The sequence below is a fragment of the Gavia stellata genome, chromosome 7, assembly GCF_030936135.1.
Source record: "Gavia stellata isolate bGavSte3 chromosome 7, bGavSte3.hap2, whole genome shotgun sequence".
Classification (NCBI taxonomy): domain Eukaryota; kingdom Metazoa; phylum Chordata; class Aves; order Gaviiformes; family Gaviidae; genus Gavia; species Gavia stellata.
The window spans coordinates 34,201,112-34,220,362 of NC_082600.1; the positions used below are offsets into that span (position 1 = coordinate 34,201,112).

Sequence of the window (19,251 nt, forward strand, 5' to 3'; positions counted from 1 at the left end):
TAATCTTTCTGGGCCTGCAAACCCAGATTGCAAATGATTAAGGTCCCATTGAGGAATCTGACAAAGAACTAGAGGCTATATTTAAAGGTCTACTGTTTTAAGGCTTTTCGCTGTAGCATCACTGCACCAAAACTCATGAGCTATGGTGGCAAGAGCTTCCTAACCAACTTTACTCAAGCCTCTTTATGCTGTAGAAGAGGAAGGAAAGCAGCATTTCCAGCACAAAAAATGAACACTTGTATAAAACCACTTAAAATACTCAGCTACAAGAAGCTGTCAGCAACTTTTCATGTATTATAACAAACCTGATTTATTCTGCTGTGCTGCTCTTGCAAATCTCTCCAGTCTGAAAACGTTGGGGGCGTATAGCCTTTCACGTGTAACACAGGCGTTAAATCTCTCCTCACTTGCGACAAAACAAGACCCTTTCCCTACCACCCACGGCCCGCAAAGACTACTTCAACACCGAGGCGCCGTCGCTGCCGGAGCGCTTTCCAGCACTTGGCTCCGGCCGCGGGAGAGGCGGCTGGAGACCCCCACGGGCCGCTCCCCCGCCGGCCCTACCTGGGTCACGTACTCCGCGTTGATCTGCGACACGGTGGGCGCCACGATCTTCTTCGGCGGGGCCGAGGACGCCGGCGCCGCCATGGCGCCGCCGGCCCAAGCAACCTGGCAGACGCCGGGCAGCGCCGCTGTCCCGCCACCGCTCTCAGCCCAAGCCAGGCCCAGCGCACCGCTGCCTGAGCGGAGGCCGAGCGGAAGTAACCTCCGCACAAGGAGCAGCTGAGAGGGGAGCACTTCCGGGGCGAGAGTGCTAGAGCGGCCGCGGGGAGGTGAGGGGCGGCGGCTGCGCCACCTGCCGCGCCCTCCCTGCCACTGCCGCCGGCGAGCGGCGGTGGCGGCGCTCCCCGCGGCTGCCGCGCCGGGCGGTGGGGTTTGTCTGGGCCGCCGTCTGGCGGTCGCTGTCAGGGCCGGTGCCGGGGCCAGCCTCGGCAGCGGGCCGCTGCGAGGCCCGGCCGTCCCCAGCAGCGCACCGGGCCTTTGCAAGGAACACCTCCACGAGCTGCCCAGGGGTCTGTAAAAGCCGAAAGACTGCGATGAAAGGAGGGGGGGGCAGTCAACGCAGCGGGCTGCTTCTGCGCTCGCCCGTCAGGCGCTCGGTAGATACCCTTAGGTAGGGGTATAGACTCCTTCTGTTTTGTTATTTATTTACCATTTAGAGCAAAGGTCTCTGTCCATCCGACGCGGAAAAGACACACGCTTACTAACATCAAACGAAGGCCACCGAGGCCTGAGCAGAGCTCCGCGCTCTGTCTGATGCACGTCCCTGTAACGGGAGGTCTGTGGTGGAGAGGAGAGGGAGAGGTAAGAGGGAAAAATTACACGCTCACAGAAGTCAGCAGTTTGGTAGTGATTTAGAATGGTTCGCAATTAACTTATTCTGTTTGGTAAACAGATTAGTTAAGGAGGAAATTAAGAGACTCCCCGGAGAAGTTGCAGTCCTTTGTTCCTGCGCTCATTATCCAGCACCTGCCACCGGAGTACTTTAGACTTCCAGGCAGATCCCATTGAAGTCTGTGTGAATATGACCTCCTTTGTTTTGATATCAAGGTGATCTCCATTCCACTTCTTCAAGCAGAGGTTAAACTAAATATTCTTTTTGAAGTTGAATTAGAATGTACAATGGGAATGGAAAAAGTAATGACAGCATCTTGAATAGGATCAGACAATGGCTACATTCAAATAAATGTGCCTACTGCGTGCCTTTGCTTTAAGAGATCCAGAAAAATCTAAGTTTTCTGTATGGAGACTAGTGAAATCAAAAAGTTACACAAGTACCGATAATAAATTCTGTAAATAACAAGAACTGAGCACTGCCTTGTCTAGGGATTGGAGCCTTTAGAGAGATCTGTATTTGATGAAAATATGCAAATGCAAAGCAATTAAAATACACTTAAACCAATGTACCCCGTTTGACATTTAAATTGTGGTAAAAATCAGCAAATTAAGAAGCTTCAATTTAATTGACCTAGAGGTTGCAGCTTCATGATTGGCTTAGCCTTATTGAAATCAATGCAAACATCAAAAGGGGTAGTTGTATCTGCCCTTTCTCCATCACTTGGTACAACTGCTAGCACTTGCATCCGTGGACCGGTCTAGAAAATATGAGTAAAATTTACCCGAGCTCTGAGCTGGCTGGCTGAGCCATGTTAGCATGTTGCTGCACCTTAGCTGCTAAGACACGTTTAGACAGTATTGTTTTCCACAGTTAGCTTGTTCTGTAGTTGACTAGCTCAGAAATCAACATAGCTAGCTTATATTTGCATGTATCAGAACAAGTAGAAATGTAACAGCTTGTCAGTTTGGCAAAAAAGGAAAAGAGTACTTTTACTATCCATAAGTAGACTAGATGGGTAAATGGCAGGAAGGGGAAGAACTATTGAAGCTACAAATCAGTGATGAAAAAGGACAAAGGAATGTAACTTCCTTACCTATAAATGTAGGCTGAAAATAGGAAAGCTTCTAAAATTGGCTTTCAGATGGGAGCCAAAACTTTTACTTGTGTTTAAGACAGTGTGGGACACCTAGGAGAGACTATGATGATTTCTTGGGATCAGAGGTGATAGTAATTGATGACCTTGGATTTCTAATCACATGCTCAAGTATCACCCACAACGTGACATTTTTTCAGAACTATTACCATGCCAAAAAGTAGGGAGGCAATAGATTTTGGACTTGGGCTGGTAAATTTTTTAGAACAGCTTTGCAAGGCTAACTTAAACCTTCTGACCTCTGTTTTATGATAGATCATCAGTCCTGTGGCAAAACCCACAAATTTCCGTATGGCATCAAAACTATGAAAGCTTAAGGAGGAGCCCATGTTTACTTAACTTTCGGGATTTGGGTGTCCCAGTGAGGAGGTTAGTTGTGTTAAACCTCCCTACAGTCAATGTGGCGACAGAGGTCCTACCAGAGGGCAAACCAGAACTAATTTAAGTGCTCTGACTCATTTGCTGAAGGAGCTTCTGATACTGGAAACTAATATTAGATGCCTAATGTTAGGCATTATGATTACATCCCTCAGTGACAATGCCAAATAAAGTTATAAAGATCTCCTCCCTATAAATAATGCATTAAATATTTCTCTATAAAGGCTATTGTTTAGTTACAGAGTGCTGTGACAGTAGGACTACAAATGAATAGCAAAAGCATAAATTAGAGCATTGGCAAAATACATCGCTTTCAAGTCTCAAGAGCAGCTGGACCTTTAAAGAGGAGTTGTGGTGAGACCAGGCATAATGACACCCAGTGTTGTACCTATGTCCCCATCTGCGACTCTCACCCCAGCTCGCAGCGGTCTATTAAGACTGGTCTCTTGAACACTACACTCAGTTCCCCCCAGAGTAGAGGCACGGCTGTCACTTTCCACCCCACACTGCTTTGTAGTCAGGGGAAAAATAGAACCCTGCACCCCATTGTCCCCACAGCCTGCTGTGAAGTTCTCCATCTTTCTGAACTCATTGACTTAACACGTCAAGAAAATTAAATATTCTTTCTCTTCAAAAATCTGTTAATTCATTCATGAAGACATGTATTATTTAAGAAGTCACACATTTCAGTAGATGCAGTTTTCAAAACTATTACTCATTTCTAGGCTGCAATACAGTCCTGGTCAATTTATATTCAATGCTGCTTTCTTGCTTAATTAGCCCTTCATATTTTGGTTGCTTGTCCTTCTATATTATTGTAGCCAGGAAATACATGCTTTTCTACTCTTCCTTGTAAACCACACAAGCCAAGGTCATCAATAAGCTGGCCATTGCTTTTATTTCAATGATACTCTGCCAAATACAGTATTAGTGGGTCAGGAAGTGATAATCAGCAGGGGCTGATTCTATGTTATGTTCTGACCTTTCTACCTTTTAGATTATTTTAGGTTCTATCTAGAGTCACAGAAGTGATTAATTTCTAGCAATGAAAACTCCAAAATATTCATCCATAAGGATTTCTAATATTAATTGATTTTAAGGTTTTTTATTGTTTTAGGGTCTTCAGTGAGACGTGACCGGTGAAACTAGATTCAGCAGCTACATACTTCTAATATAAAAGTTGTTTCACTTTTTACTGTTTCTCTTTCACAGAGATTTATCCTTTGAATCTTTTATCTTTCAGCTTCTTAGACATAAAGAAACCCTGCACTGAGAGATGCAGACTCAGTATGGATACCATGTTGCCCCTATGTAAACTCTGGTGGGAAAGCTTTGCTCCAGAGCAGGTGACAAACACCAACACTGCCTTCAGGTTGCAAAATGGCATTCATTACCTTACCCATTCTAGTCATCAGGTTCCTTCAAATTATGAACAGGCATCAGCTGACTTGTCCTCCTCCAAGCAAGTATTGTGTTAGGGACAGATGATTCCCCATGTGCTGCAGCCTGGTCATTGCAGTAGAGCAGCAGCAATTTCTCCTGGCTCTTTGATCTAGAACGATGCGGTGGCTATCACAACTCTACAATCGCCTGAACTCCTGGTTGCCAGAGGAGCAGAGGTAGTAAAGATTCCCCTAACATAAGACAGGATTGAAAATACCAAAACCTTCCTGCCTGGATGGGGACTCTGTTACCTCACAGCTGAGGGCATGCTGGCAGCTAAACTGCTCTGATGAAAGAGAAGAGCAGCTCACTGGCAGCGTTCTCATACTGTTCCACACTCTCCCACCCAGGGGTTCTTTTCCTGCTGGTCCACCAGTACAACTTCAAGCTAGGCCTAAAGCTCAAGGGCCTGATCAAGGCTGTTGAGACTGCATTTCTTCTTGATGGAGATGCAGGGGTCTCTTTTTCCTTCCAAGATAATTGAATGTGGCTGTACTTCTGCTTACGACGGTAGTTTTTACTGTTTTCTATGTATGCTGAATACCCTTACTGTTTCTTGGACCTTGTGGTATGTGACTCAGAGGCAAATGGAAGCCTACATTACTTTTTTCAAAACCGAGCTGTGATTGTTCTGGCACCAAGTTCATCCATATGCAGGAAGTCAAAGACACCTAAGTCCTAGAGGGAGATGGCTGTATTGTACCTTCCCTGTGCACAACTTCACTACTTAAAAATATCAGGGTGGTCCAGGTAATTTTTAATAGAACTGTGCTTCCCAGGATGGAGGTGCATCTCACTGGTGTACAGGAGTTTGTTCTCTGGTCTAATATAATTGTGTTACACTAAATGCATAAGCTTAGCTTTGGGGAAGTACGTAACTGCACACTGGACACCTTAACTTAGAGCAGATGAATCCCAGCCCCAGTGACATTAAGCCATATGTTGGGTAGGCTTTCTGTGAAGCAAAGCTGTAAAGCTTTGGAGACTGCATCTTTTTAAAATCGGCTTTTATCTCTTACCTTGTTGACTTTTACACAGGAACAAAAGTTTTTTGAGAGGCATCCCTCTGAAAAGCTCTGAAACAAAGCTCCAAACATGAGAATTTCAAGTCTCATCATGTACATGTACAAATTTGCACATACAGCTTTTCTTCTAACCAAAGGACAGTGACTATGAATATATAGCATTTTGAAATATCACTTGCAAAGTTATATGAAATAAGTTTTTGAAAGGGATGGGGAATGAATGGTATGGAAATGGAATAATAAGTATATTATTCAAAGAAGACCAGAAACCTCCTTTCTCTCTTACCTGTTGAAATGATAGAAGCAGCATTGATTTAACTTGCTTTCAGGTAAATAAAATTTGGAAAAACTTCTTTAAAAAGATCAGAGGAATCTTTTAGCATGTAAAAAGTTCAGGCACAATGATAGGGGTTATTCCTTTGTTTATAGTTTATCCTTCATAGCATTCACATAAACTAAATGTTCAGTCTGTTCATTATAATTCAATCACATCACATTGCTTTTACTGTTTTATTTACGTGCATTCTTCTAGTCCAAGAGTTTGTCGCTGTGTTCATCTCATTAAATATGGGTACTCACTCAGCAAATATGTGTACTTCCAGTCAGTAAATATGGGTACTTTCAAAAATGATGCCTCAGTTTAGTAACAGATGCTTCTTAAAATATTTAGAATTTTAAAGTGTAAAGAAGCCGTCAGTAGCATTCTGATTTGTGTATAAATATTTATTTAGCACACGTTCTGGCCAATGTACTGCCCTTGATTTCTGTGCAAAACTTACAGTAACTTCAATGGAAATTCTGAGCTCATGACTAGAGAAAAATATGGTTAATTCAGCAACCCAGCTGCTTTTATATCCCAGAATAGCAAGCAGTGCCTCTAGTGAAGGAGGTGGGGAAATACGGGAGTTTATGTCATTCTTAGCTTTCTGTTGCTGGGCACACATTTGGGTAACAGCTCAAGTTAGAGCAGACTCTGTGCTACTCTAATTCTCTTCAGAGACTTTTAGCTAGGTTCCTACCAACTGGAGCAGAACAGTGAAATGAACATAAGAGACCAATGGCCAGTAAAGCTCTAGAAATATTTGCTAGATATCCTGTGAAAGGCTGTTATGTGATAAAATTTCTATGGGGCAAAAAAATTAATGTGAGATAAATCTGGTTGATGGAGGAACATGAGGCCTTCGTCACTGAAATGAGATTCTGAGGCAAATCATTTCCTTTCTGCTAGTGCTAGCATGAGAAATGTTACGGAAAGTTGAGTCTATTTGCAGAATCATTGTAAAAGTAGATTCTCGATCGCATATCATTTCTCATGATATAGAAAAAAATACAGATTGCAGAAAAAATGGAATCACATACAATATGCAGCATAAAACTTAATCAAGAGAGAACAATTCTAAGATGCTGAGAGCTAGCTCCAGTCTCCTAAAGCTTTCATCCTTGCCTTTCTCCATATTTTCTAGACTGTTGGTAGACAATTCCATGGACATGTAAGGATTTTAAGAGAGGATAAAATGGCAATAAAACAGAATACCTACTGAAAACAGCAAAATTCACACTGGTGAATAACCAAAAAATAATTTATTAACTTCTAATAATTTCTTTTACTGAAAAAAGCCTTCTATTGTGATATAGACTAAAATATTACACAAGTAATTTTAACTTATTGACAAATGGACATTTTTCTTCTGCTAATTGCACTAGCATCAGACACACTATTTGATGCCTGAGGGAATTCTTAGGAAGCTATTCTCACTACCCAAGTACCTGCTATTATTAAGACCCAGAGTATAAAATACAAGATAAAGTGCACTATGGCAAACAAGGTTGCCAAGATACTAATCCAAGGTTGCTCTCAATGTCATGAAAAAATCATAACATATTTCAATCTTAAAAATTATCCTCAAATTGACTGAGGCACTTGAAGTGTCTAGATGGCTTAGAAGATTTCTACTCAGTTTAGAAGGACTGCACTGTCACTAACAGGAATCTCTCTGCTCAGCTGTATTTTCAGGATCCTCTTAGAATCAAAATAAAGTAGAAATTGAGGGAAGCATCTGAGTTTCTGTAGCTCAGCAAGCTACTTTTGCAAACACATACTAAGCATTAAAATTTATACCCTCTAAAAAATGCACAAATAAAATAATGCAAATTTGCATACCAGGAAGATAGGGTTTTCCTTGATGTCAACAGAAATTGAGTGCAGTGGATTAGCAGTACAAATGGGAGACAGCATGGGTAGTTGGTTTCTTTAGCTTAGGAATAGAATTTTACTTTTTTATATAGCAGTGGCCACATAATTCTCTGTATTCCCCTCCTTCACAATGTCAGCAAGGCACATTTCAGTGCCACATCCGATGAAGCAGCCATAGGCAATGCTGGATAGCCACCATTTCCATATGCTCTTACTACCCTACATACTCAGACCACTTTCAGCGGAGAACGACAGATCAGCCTACATCATAGCCGGTCAGCTTCTCACCTGCTCAGGCACCATTTTGCATACCATGGCAGCACACGTGCAACAGCCAGCTCCATGACTCTCCATAAGTCACATATGCGGTTTCACAGATCCATAGAAATTGGGACCAGGGCCACTGGAGGGAATCCAGTGAAGAGGAAAAATTTCAGCCACATATCCAAACTATGTCAGGTATATAGCAGAATCAAGTCACACATTAGCATATCCAGGAAGCAGACAGGAACTGGAATGGCAGAGTACACAAGTAAACCAGCATTCAAAGACTTGTGATAACTGAGGGCAGACATAATGACACTTTCATGTTAGAAAGGCAGTTTCTGAACAAGGAAATGATCAATTCTACTTCTGAGTGGTTTTGGTGGCATAAGGCTGATTTCTCCTTCACTTGCATGGCCTTTGAAGATTCACTTTTTTAACAGATGCTAAAAAAGATGCTGTTTAAAAGCTGCTTGACAGAACTAGTCATTATACAAAGAAGTACAATTAATTTGCTCAAACTGGAGAAAATAAGGTATATGAGAGCATAGAAGAGTCACTTCTGCAATTTCATTTTTCCTTATGATAACTGCCTCTCAGACACATCTCATCCAGAGCCATCAGACCATAAAACTAGGCTATTAAGTTAAAACTTGCACTTTAAAAATCCACAAAACCTTGTGCTAGGAATATGAACCGTGACCCCTTTAGTTATTTAGGAGATCTAGGCATTTTCAACATTATTACAAGGGGCCATTAGAAGGACCAAATCCGTAGTCTTTATTGATTTAAGAGTCATCCAACTGTACTTACCTAAGTGTTACTTGAGTGAGCTACTGTTGTGAGATTATGACTTTCAGACTTTTACATTTATACTAGAAGGCAGCCAGGAAAAATAAACATTAGATCCAGCATCTCAATTTGAAGTCTAAGGTCTCATTAACTTCAATTAAGTTTCTTTTGTGTCTATCTCTCATTTGCCTCACTAACTTTTCTTGTTGGCTCTGGGTATAATAGTGAGAGCAGATCACAGACAAGTGAGAAACCAAAAACTCAGTAAGAAGCAGCTACAGAAGTGATTAAACATTTTTTCTGTGGTTTATGATTACTTTTTTTCCTTTTTGAATTCTTCCCTACACATATATAGCAATACTTATATATTTATATTGCAAGTTTTTACTTTCTGCAAACATTGCAAGGATGGGACATCAATCACAATCATAAACACTTATAAGTTATCTATAGCCACACTTCCTAGGCAGAAAACGGACAATGTGATCAGTTAGTACTGCAGTTCCAGTGAATTTAGTATTGCATACTTTATTTGTCTTTAAAAAAATCCCTTTTACCTTTTTCTGCTTGTTTTAAAATATTTGACCCTTCTTTTATTCCACATAGAACTACCTCAAAGCTGAATTCACGCAGTTTGAGTTGTTCTCCTTGGGGGGAGCTCAATATTAACACAGGAGGACCCACAGTTTTTCGGTTTACAATATGCTTTGGTTCTGTATATAGTCTTAAAAAAATCCACTGCTTCAGTACTATGAGATTACTACTATTAGCCATCAGCTCATTCTAACAAAACCACAGGCAATGTTTCTGTTACCAAAGATACTTCAAAGATTGATGGCTTGAACTTGCCTTGAAGCGTTATGGAAAATTACTAACATACTAATGAACATCACAAAGTGTTATTGTTAACACTGAGAAAAGCATTCTAGCTCAAATTCTCAAAGGGACTTGGAGGATTTTACTGTTAACTTCAAAAGACAGGATTTCAACCTTAGATTTTTTTCTCCTGACTCTTAGAAACCACTTTACCCCTTTCTAACTAGTTTATGCTATAATCCCCCTAAAATTGTGAATTTATACTGACACAAAACTTTTCATAAAGGGGTAGAGAGCCAGATAAACACAGGAGCCCTTACTGCCCTTCTGAAATCCCATGGAGCCCAAAGATTACATTAGTTTCCAAATTAATCAGACAGTAACACATCCCACATACGTCTATTCATTCCTGAAAAGTAGCTTTCTGTATTACCTTCCCCTCATTTTACTCAAATAGATATTTTCAAAACATACCAAGTTTAGTGTTCTCTAAACATTACTCTCAAACATAGCATTTTTTAAAATGACTGTGACTCCTTAAGAAAGATCTTACTATCTTTAAATATACTTCTATTTTACAATAAAAATTATCTGAAACAAAACCTACTGTTCTAACATGCAAAGTTAGGTATTTTGATATGTAGTCTTAAACTTTTCTGCATATTGAATGTTATGCAGTTTCAAAACTCTGGTTTGCAGATAAAGTATACAATAAAAGTACAATATAAATAAAATAGTTTATTACAAGTATTTTAAAAGAGCTCTACAATACACTTTCAAAACATTTTATACAGTATCTCGTCTTTCAATATGAAACAACTCACATAGGGAGAAAAAATCTCAATATGTATCTATAGTAATTATTAAGGTACTGAATTCGTCTGTCATACAAAAATCATAGTAACTACAGACTGTTTCTGGGTATCTTTCCTGGTTTTATTCTCTCTGAAAATGGGAAAGAATAACATGTACAAAAATAAAATAAAAACTCCCTTCACTCTTCACTTCGTTTATACCAAATACTACAAAGCTCATGCCACAGCAAAACCTAGATAAATCACTTCAAAAATTAAAAAAAAAAAAATCAAAACCATTTTACTTAAATAAATATGGATCTATTTAAATAGTGAAAAGAATGCCATGTATCTTACAGATACGTTTAGAAATAGGATTAAAAACTTCAGGTTTCAACTATTCAGAAGTTGCAGAACAAAGGAAAATATCCTAAAATGTAGTTTTTGCAGAGGAAAAAAAAAAAGAAACAAACTTCATTCTTGTTCATAATGAATAAAGCTCCACTGCACTTACAATTTTTGCCAGCCCCACAGGCACAACGGGCAAAGCTCTCTACTTAGCAGAAAGTATAACTACAGATTCTATTAATACAAAATCAGAATTACTTAATTTGAGCTAAAAGTAATTTTCAGTCTCTTATATTTAATGTAACGAGAACATGAATTCCCGACAGAATTGCTCGTCTGAGTTATCATCACATCTTAGAGAACATTTCTTTTACTGGTGCAATATGTACACTAGAAGGAAAGGAGACTGGAACAGATAGTAAGCCCGTTTGTAATATTAATGATAATTCCTTGTCCTCTTTTCTTGCAGAAAAATAGTTCAGTACTATACGAATTGGCCAGAAAAGCTAGAAAAGGCAAGGGATATACAAAGAAGTGGAGATAATGAAGTGGTGAAATGGATTGATTATAAACCCTGCTATTTTAACAATGTCTACTTATATTTTATCACAAAAAGGGAAAAGATCTAATTCCTCATCCATAGACCTCCAAGCACATTACAAAGCAGTTAATTTTTTTCTATTAACTGTTCTATAATGTCACATCAACATTTTTTCTCATTAAACTTTTTCTCCTTTTTCTACTTTCTTCTTTTTTGCATCTTTTATCTAAAAATAACTGTTGGGTTTTTTAGAAGTATGAAATAAATACAGCAAGCGTCCTTTGTTTGTAACATACAAGGAGCCAGAAGAAAGTAAAATGACCATTTTCTCTGTGTTCTGGAAATTACATTTTTATCTTTACTTTCCTGATAGTTATCACTGGACAGCATAATGTCATAAAATACTATACAGGAAAAGGTATAACTTTAAAAATACCTGATTCATAGAGCATTGCAGATTGCTGCAACACTACTAATACAGTAAGAATGTGTATTTATAAATCAATTTAGGAAAAGAAATGCAAAGTGGCTTTTTTGTTGCATGTTTTTTTCTTTTAAACATATTCTCACCTTCATCACAAATTATATCAAGCAGACAGTTCTGAAGACAGTAAATTAACTTTTCACCAGGTCATGTCCATAATAGAAAAAGATAATCCCCTTCAGTCAATTGTTTGGTCTAACATAAGCCTTTTAACAATTATGCACCCAAATAATTTAATATATAATTTCATAGGGCATTATCCAGTTTTGATAAAAACAATATATTCTCTGGTTGTAGCTCAGTGGAACTCAGCTTTAATCTCTCTTTAAAGTGAATAAGGTGATGTCTTTTCAAATGCGGGGCCTGTCTGAAATTTTTACCACAAACTAAACATTCAAATGGCTTCTGTCCAGCATGCATTAGGTAATGTCTTTCAAGCTTAGAAGGTGATTTAAAAGTTTTAAAGCAGATACTGCATTGATACAGTTTTTTAACAACTTCACTTTTTTCAGTACCTTCAGAAAAATCATGCCAATAACTGTAACAGCTTTGCTCTGTTTCCAACAATTTACTACAAAAATACGGCTGTGTGTTTCTACTGATGGTGTCAAGAACAAAGTCCCCTGACTCGATTTCAACTTTGATTTCAGCTGCTTGGTTTGACTCAATCAGCTCAAATTCTTGAAAGCCAGATGCCTGTGAAGGTGTTTGAGAATAACCCACAGGCTGAGAAGACTTAAATTCAATGTGATCTCCCTGATGATTGAAAAGTTTGTTGAGGTTTTCAAATTCTACCTGGCAAACAGGGCTTTTATAGGGTCTTTTTTCAGTATGGGTGAGCTGATGTCTTTTTAAGTGAGCTGACTGTCTAAATGTCTTCTCACAAACATTACAGCCAAAGGGCTTCTGTCCCGTGTGTATAAGATAATGTCTTTGAAGTTTGGATGAAGATGGAAAGATTTTTTCACATCTGTCACATTTACACACTTTGTGTCTGTTATGTATATTTTTAGCAGAAGCTGAAAAAGCACAGTGAAGTACTTCTGGATTATCAAAGAAACCATCATCTGATGAACCATAAAAAGCGTCATCTTTATTATGCAGTGAATCATCGATGTTTAACATGCTTTCACCAGTAAGCATACCTTTTAAATTAATTCCAAAGTCATGAGGTTGCGGGTGCTCTTGCCAAGGTAATGGCACAATAATCGGATGAAAAGAACGTTTGCTAAGTGCCTTGTGCATGTCAAGCTTGCTATGGCAATCCTTGAAAGGTTTAGTGGAAGCATGCTGATCAGAACGCTGATCTCTAGCTGCAGCCAGGTCAGGACTTTTAAAGAGACCCGTTTTTATTTTTTTTCTGTCCAACAGAGAAAAATCTGTTGCCTTTCCTCCAGTACACTTCAGCTTCATCAGAATCTTATTTTTCTTGCTGACTGTGTGGCTGCGTGCTGTTGTACCATTATTTGAACTTTTGCCGTCTCTCAGATAACAACATTTGTGCAAATTTAGAACCTGCTCCGTTTCAAAACACTGCTCACATGCTGGGCACTGAAAGGGTACAATATAAATCGAGTGAACATCATGTGGGTCATTCTTCTGTGACTCATAAGTGTCAGCATTCTCAAAACTCTCTCTCTTTTCTTCCAACAGGTTCTGTGGTCTGGGATATTTAAGAGTCTTTGCTTTGTATAAAATATTGGGGAAAGTCTTATTTCTGGCATGGAGCTGTTTGTGCTTCATGAGTTTGCTCTGTATTTTAAACCCCTTCTGACAAAAGCAGCACTGAAAAGGCCTTTCTTCTGTGTGTGTGAGCTGATGGATTTTCAAGTGCGTTGACTGTCTGAAAGATTTACCGCATGAAGAACACTTAAAAGGTTTCTGGCCAGTGTGAATAAGGAAGTGTCTTTCTAGCTTAGATCTTGATGGAAATGTCTTGTTACAGGATTCACAAGCGTGAGTTTTCTTTCTCCTTCTGGCACCATGTAGATGATCTGCCTTCAGGCACTGATGCAGCATCCACCTGTCTTCAGTTGTAAAAGACTTCCAGCACATAGCACATCGAAATATGCCAGAAGTGACCCTGTCTTGCTCAAAATTCACAGAGTTTTCTGCTTGCTTGGTATCATTCTGATAATTTTCATTATGAAGCTGCTGATGCTTTAAGAAAGTGATTAAGTTTTTGAAGTTTCTATGACAGACAATACACTTAAAAGGCAGATTATGAGTTAGCTGATGCCTCTCCAGGTGGACTAGCTGCCTAAATGTTTTATGGCATACATGACATTCAAATGGCTTTTGACCAGTATGTATCAGATAATGCCTAGCTAATTTTGATGGAGTTTCAAACTGTTTATAGCAAATGTCACAAATATATGGCCTTTTCTTGTGCATTCTGTCAGCTGTTACACACTGCTGAACTTTTAACATTTTTAAAAAGCAATTACACCTTGCCTACTGTTAGTTTCTTCAGATAGGTATTTCAAGTGGAATCATCAATTGCACACTAAGATGGAAGGCTGTAGAAGTAGCAAATTTTTTTAGGCGAGATTCTTAAATCCCACAGGTCCCTAAAATAAGAAAGAGAGCATTATTTTAGCCTATATTAATACATAATTGCCTAAAATTGTCTTGTTTTCTACATAAGAGACCAAAAGTATCTAGATTAGAATACTCCTGATTTAACTTAGCTTAAAATGCTTTCCTCATAACAGAGTAATCACTCGTTAACGTTACATGATACAGAACAACTAGACTACTTTCCAGAAGAAACAAACAAGTTTAAGTCATCTGTGCTGTTAACGCATATTGTTTAGTCCTGCATGTTACTTCCAAATAATATACAGTTCAGCTACATTATGATATTTAGGTTATACACAAATAAAGCATATTCTTAAAAAAAACCCAACACACAGAAACTTACCGTAATAAATTTCTCCCCTACAGCAGTAATTCTAACTCCCAGATATAATGTTTATGAAGATGAGAGAAAGAGACAAGAACTAAGGACTCTTGGGCTTCAGAAATAAAAATTAAATTAAGGCAGGGTTAGTGAGACATAAAAATTAACAATACATTGAAACTAAGTACAAAGTTATATTCACATTTCTGCATCTTACCAACTGTATCCAGAAGAAACAGTAGTGTAATCATTTTTGCTTTATCTCAAAATGGCAAACACCAGAACCAGTCAGCAAGAGCAACACAATAACCATAACATACAACCAGAATGAGGATACCCCCCGAAACAAGGATGAACACAGGCTATGGTCACTGTCTTATCTCAGAACTAGAATATCAGAGTTGTGATGCCTAACCATGTGTATACTCTGAAGTCATCGTAAAGGTCGTTATCATAATTCAGCATAATGAATATTTTAGTCTAAACCAAAATCATTACGTAGTTTTAATTTTCCTTGAATTTTCAACAGACAAAACACACTTGGACAAGCTACTGTGTCTCAGCCAAGGCATAATGACTTGCAAACAAGAAACAATAACTTTGCAAGTACCTGAGTGCATGAAAAGGTATTAAAATATTCATAGGAATCCCTAGAAAGGACCTCAAGCAACCATTTAGTCCAAGCCTTCCACTGTGAAGCCAACTCATGTCTAAACAGCCTCCAAAGTGGTCTTAACAACTTCCGCTGAAGGAGTTTCCTTAATCTCAGCAGGGTTCCTGCTCCAATGTGTCGCCCTCTCACAAAGCTTTTCCTTGCACTCAGCTGAGCCTTTCTTTACTATAAAGTTATTTTCATTGTCCTTCCCCCTGTGAACCTGGAAAATAACTAAGAAGCATTCTGTGTCACAACTTTGAATACATAAAGTCTTTCTCTCCTTTTTTTTTTTTTTAACTACAAAAATTCTGGGTTTTTTCTAAGTTTTGCTTTTAGGTCCACTTAAAAAAAGTAGAAAAAAAAGAAAGTACTGATTGGTCTTTTTAATCATCCCTGGACTAACTTCAATTGGTCCTAAATTGCAGCATCTAAGACAGATTAAGTATTCCAGTCCACAAGAGTAGTAAGAACAACAGAATAAAAATACCTCTATGGTATTACCTATATCCCCTTATAAAAAAGAAAAGGGGTTGAAGGAGCAAACTTTAAAGCAACAGCATAATAGTTAGGACTTGTAATAACTTTGAGATACACTTCTACTAACTATAATTTGTAGTATTTTGATACTACAACTCAAAAGTTGTATATTCTTTCTACATATCAGTAGAACAAAAATTAATTTATTCAGCGTCTCTAAAAGCCCTGCCTCTTCACAAAGAGTTAATGTCCCTAGTTTTTAAAAACTCAGAAATATCTGAAAAGTCCATTCAAAGTAATTGCAAAGAATAAAAGCCTACTGCAATTTAAAGCAAGTTACAATGAGATTCAAGACACATGCACAAAAGACTGAAAATATCTGGTGAATCAAGATTTTTCTTAAGGCTAATGGAAAGAAGCCTGGTCATCTGGTAGGATTGCTCCACCTCTAATAGGTATGTTCCTATATAATCGTAGGCCTTATTAAATAACTTTTGCATGTACGCCTTAGATGCAGTTCTCAGTACACTGAGGAGTTACCTAATCTCACTGAAATCGTCAGGATAGGACTTATCAATGCTATGAAGCAGCAGTTCATAAAGTCAACTTCTCCTTTCCTATTCTCTTTTGCTGTAGCATTTTAACAGCTACTCAGTTTCAGTCTTCTTTTGAAGATGCAAGAAAACGCAACACTCTTAGGATACACCCTTTTCCTCCCAGTTGTTGTCACATCATGTGAAGGCAGAGAGTTTTGAGAGAGTGTGTGAGACCAAATACTTTCTAGTTTGTGCTACCGTGAAGCTAGAGACAGGTAGGCTGAGAAAAGGCAAAAAGCTTCTCTGCTGTGCTGGAAGCTTCTGTACAGCTCAAGGCAGCCTCCATTAGCAGGGAAGGAAAACCTCCTGAGAAAGAACTGTAAAGACTGATGAATTTTAGTTAACATACTGTCATACAGATCTAATTTACACATCAGGAAAGTGCTCAAACAGTACAGTGACATGCAAAGAAAAAAAGTCCGAAGTAAGAGACAGCTGTGGCATATTACACAAGGGATTTTGTATTTAGAATCTTTAAAAAATTTATAAGCTATCTGGTGATGAGGAAAATGCTCTGTAGTACAAGGTGTCAAAAACAGAGTAGAGCTTCTTGCTGCGGTCTTCTTGCCCTGTGAAAGACTAATGGCTCAGATGAGGTAAATTTAGGGGATGCAGGTGAAGGAGAAAGGAGCTAAGACGGGCATTACTGTGTGGCCCAAATATATTTTCAAATCCTATTTACTAAGGACAGACTTCTCCACATCTATTTCAGGCTGCTCTGTGCCTTGCTCATCTAAGGAATAAACATGCTGCTACTAAAGATCAAAGAGCAAAAGACAAGCTTGGAATATTGTCTCCTGCCAGTCTTGTCCTAATTAGAGTCAGAAAATGTACTTCCCTATGCGATAAGGATTTAGTTTGTGGCATAGGTTCAATTTAATATTAAATTGACACTACTTTTCATCTTAGCTGCAAGGTCATGCAGAACAAGAGAGTCAAGTAGTAATGTAGGCCATTGAAGGTCCACAGAGGACTCTTCTAAGTCTAGTATTATTTAATGATTAAGTAAATATTATGTTTATTAATATTACAGATGGCAACATGCTGCAACAAAATGAAAACATGATGGAAGAAAATTCTGAATTCTAATCCAGCCTTTACTAATCAGAGAAGTTGTTGTTTGGTTTTTTTTTTAAAAAACCCATAAAACAAGAACACAAAATGGGAAGGGAACTTTAATAAGAAATGCAGGCTTCTCTATTTAGGCAGGAATAATCAACTGGAAGGGGAACAACTTACTAGGTTATAGTTGTGCAGAAAAGACCTGGAGTCCAAGTTGAAACACAAGTTGAGTATGCCAACAGCATGCTATCCATACCAGGATCCACAAACAGAAGTAAAGTTTTGATAGCACATAACTCTTCCATACTACTCACTACTCTTTAGAATTCAGCTGCAGTACTCTATCCACTTTTGAATACTGCCCTTCAAATTGAGCCAAGTATATGAACTAATTGGAATTAATCCAGAGAAGAGGATCAAGAATGATCAGAGCTTAAATGCGTAATATACAGGAAAAGATTAAAGTAACTGGGAACGTTAAAGTAGGGAAGAGCTGGTTAAAAAGAATAAAACCACCCCAAAACAAAACCAAACATAAGAGCCAGCTTTAAAGAAAACAGAAATAAGCTGTTCCCCAAGCCATTTATAGTTGTGACTAGAAATTGATTCAAATTATAGCAGAGAGGATTCAAGTACAATATTGTCCCTAGAGTTGCAAAGTTTTTCTTAATAAGCACACAAATAAGTTGTGCAGGGAGATCGCTCTGCCTCCAACACCGGAGGGCTCCAAAAACGGCTATACAAACATCTCTCAAATTCCCACACCCATATAGTTGACCCTATACAAGATGAATATTCTGGCTTGTTTTCCTATGACTCATTGATATAATTCAAAACAAACCACTTAAGAGTTGAAAATTCACTACATTTCCAAATTTGCCACTGAAGGATTCTTCCACCTTGTTATTAGTATATCCTCAGACCCTTGAGATAAGCTAATACTTATACCTTTCCAGACACAATTACAAGAAAATTAATTATAATAATAAATGCGTGAAGAAATATAAGATGCCTCTTGTAACAATAACTACAAAACACACAAGTGGAAATGGAGCTGCTGATTTATGAAACACAGAGCGTGCAACAGAGATAGGAATCTGAGCACTGAGGCACACGCATTGCACGCTGGATTTCCTCACCAGCTTTCCCTGGGAAAAGTTTAGATTGCTGCGATGGGGGAACAAATTTCACCAGAAACGTACCCCCCACCTGTAGTTATATAGAAATTAACATCACGCATTATGGCTCCTCAAAGCTAACACCTCTCATGTTCCCCTATCTTCCATGTATTTTTTCAAACATTTCTTGAAGCAAAACAAAATAAAAGATGTATGACGGTGAAATGGGGCTGGTTTAAGAACAAACCTTAGTTCTGCTGAAGGGGCCCGAAACCCCCGCGGCTGACGCCACCACCCCCCCCCACCACCTCCCCCCACCTCCCACAGCAGGACACACGTAAATCCAGTTAAAAACTTAAAAGCAATTAGCGAGGCGGCTCTTACAGAAAGCAGACCGCGAACAGGCACACAACCGCGGGCGGCTTTCCCAGAGGGGAAAGCGGGTTCCCTGCTGGGGCCGCGCCGGCCCGGCCCGGCCCGCGGCTGCCCGCCCGCCCCCGCCGCGGCTCTCCCAGCGCGCAGTGCCGCTCCCGCCTGCCGGCGGGGCGGGCACGGCACCGGCACTCGCGGCCGGCGGTGCCCAGGGGCTCTGCCCCGACGCGCTGCGCTGGCGGCCGGCAGCGCCGCCCCGGGGCCGTGGCGGTGCCCGCAGCGGTGCTGACCCCCGGCCGAGGGGAAGGGCGGCAAGCGGAGACCGAGGGCGAAGGGAGCGACCTGGAAAAGCAGCCACAGCACCTCCACCTTCCTCATCCCTCCCAGGGTTGCTGCCGCCTAAACTCTTCCCCCCGGATGGCACCGAGACGCCGGGAC

General features: G+C 39.5%; 2 protein-coding genes across 2 annotated transcripts in view; both read right to left on the reverse strand.

Moving 5' to 3' along the window:
* Positions 1-654, reverse strand: part of AQR (aquarius intron-binding spliceosomal factor) — a 59,607-nt gene extending 58,953 nt beyond the window's left edge. The window contains exon 1 of the mRNA XM_059819243.1: positions 565-654. Coding sequence (XP_059675226.1) covers positions 565-648 — 84 coding nt within the window. The 5' untranslated portion in view covers positions 649-654. The remainder of the gene's footprint in view (positions 1-564) is intronic.
* A 9,879-nt stretch (positions 655-10,533) lies between these two features.
* On the reverse strand, positions 10,534-14,238 carry ZNF770 (zinc finger protein 770). The gene has a single exon (XM_009814264.2). The coding sequence runs from the start codon at positions 14,059-14,061 to the stop codon at positions 11,878-11,880; it is 2,184 nt and encodes a 727-aa protein (XP_009812566.2). The 5' UTR covers positions 14,062-14,238; the 3' UTR covers positions 10,534-11,877.
* Between the last annotated feature and the right edge of the window lie 5,013 nt (positions 14,239-19,251).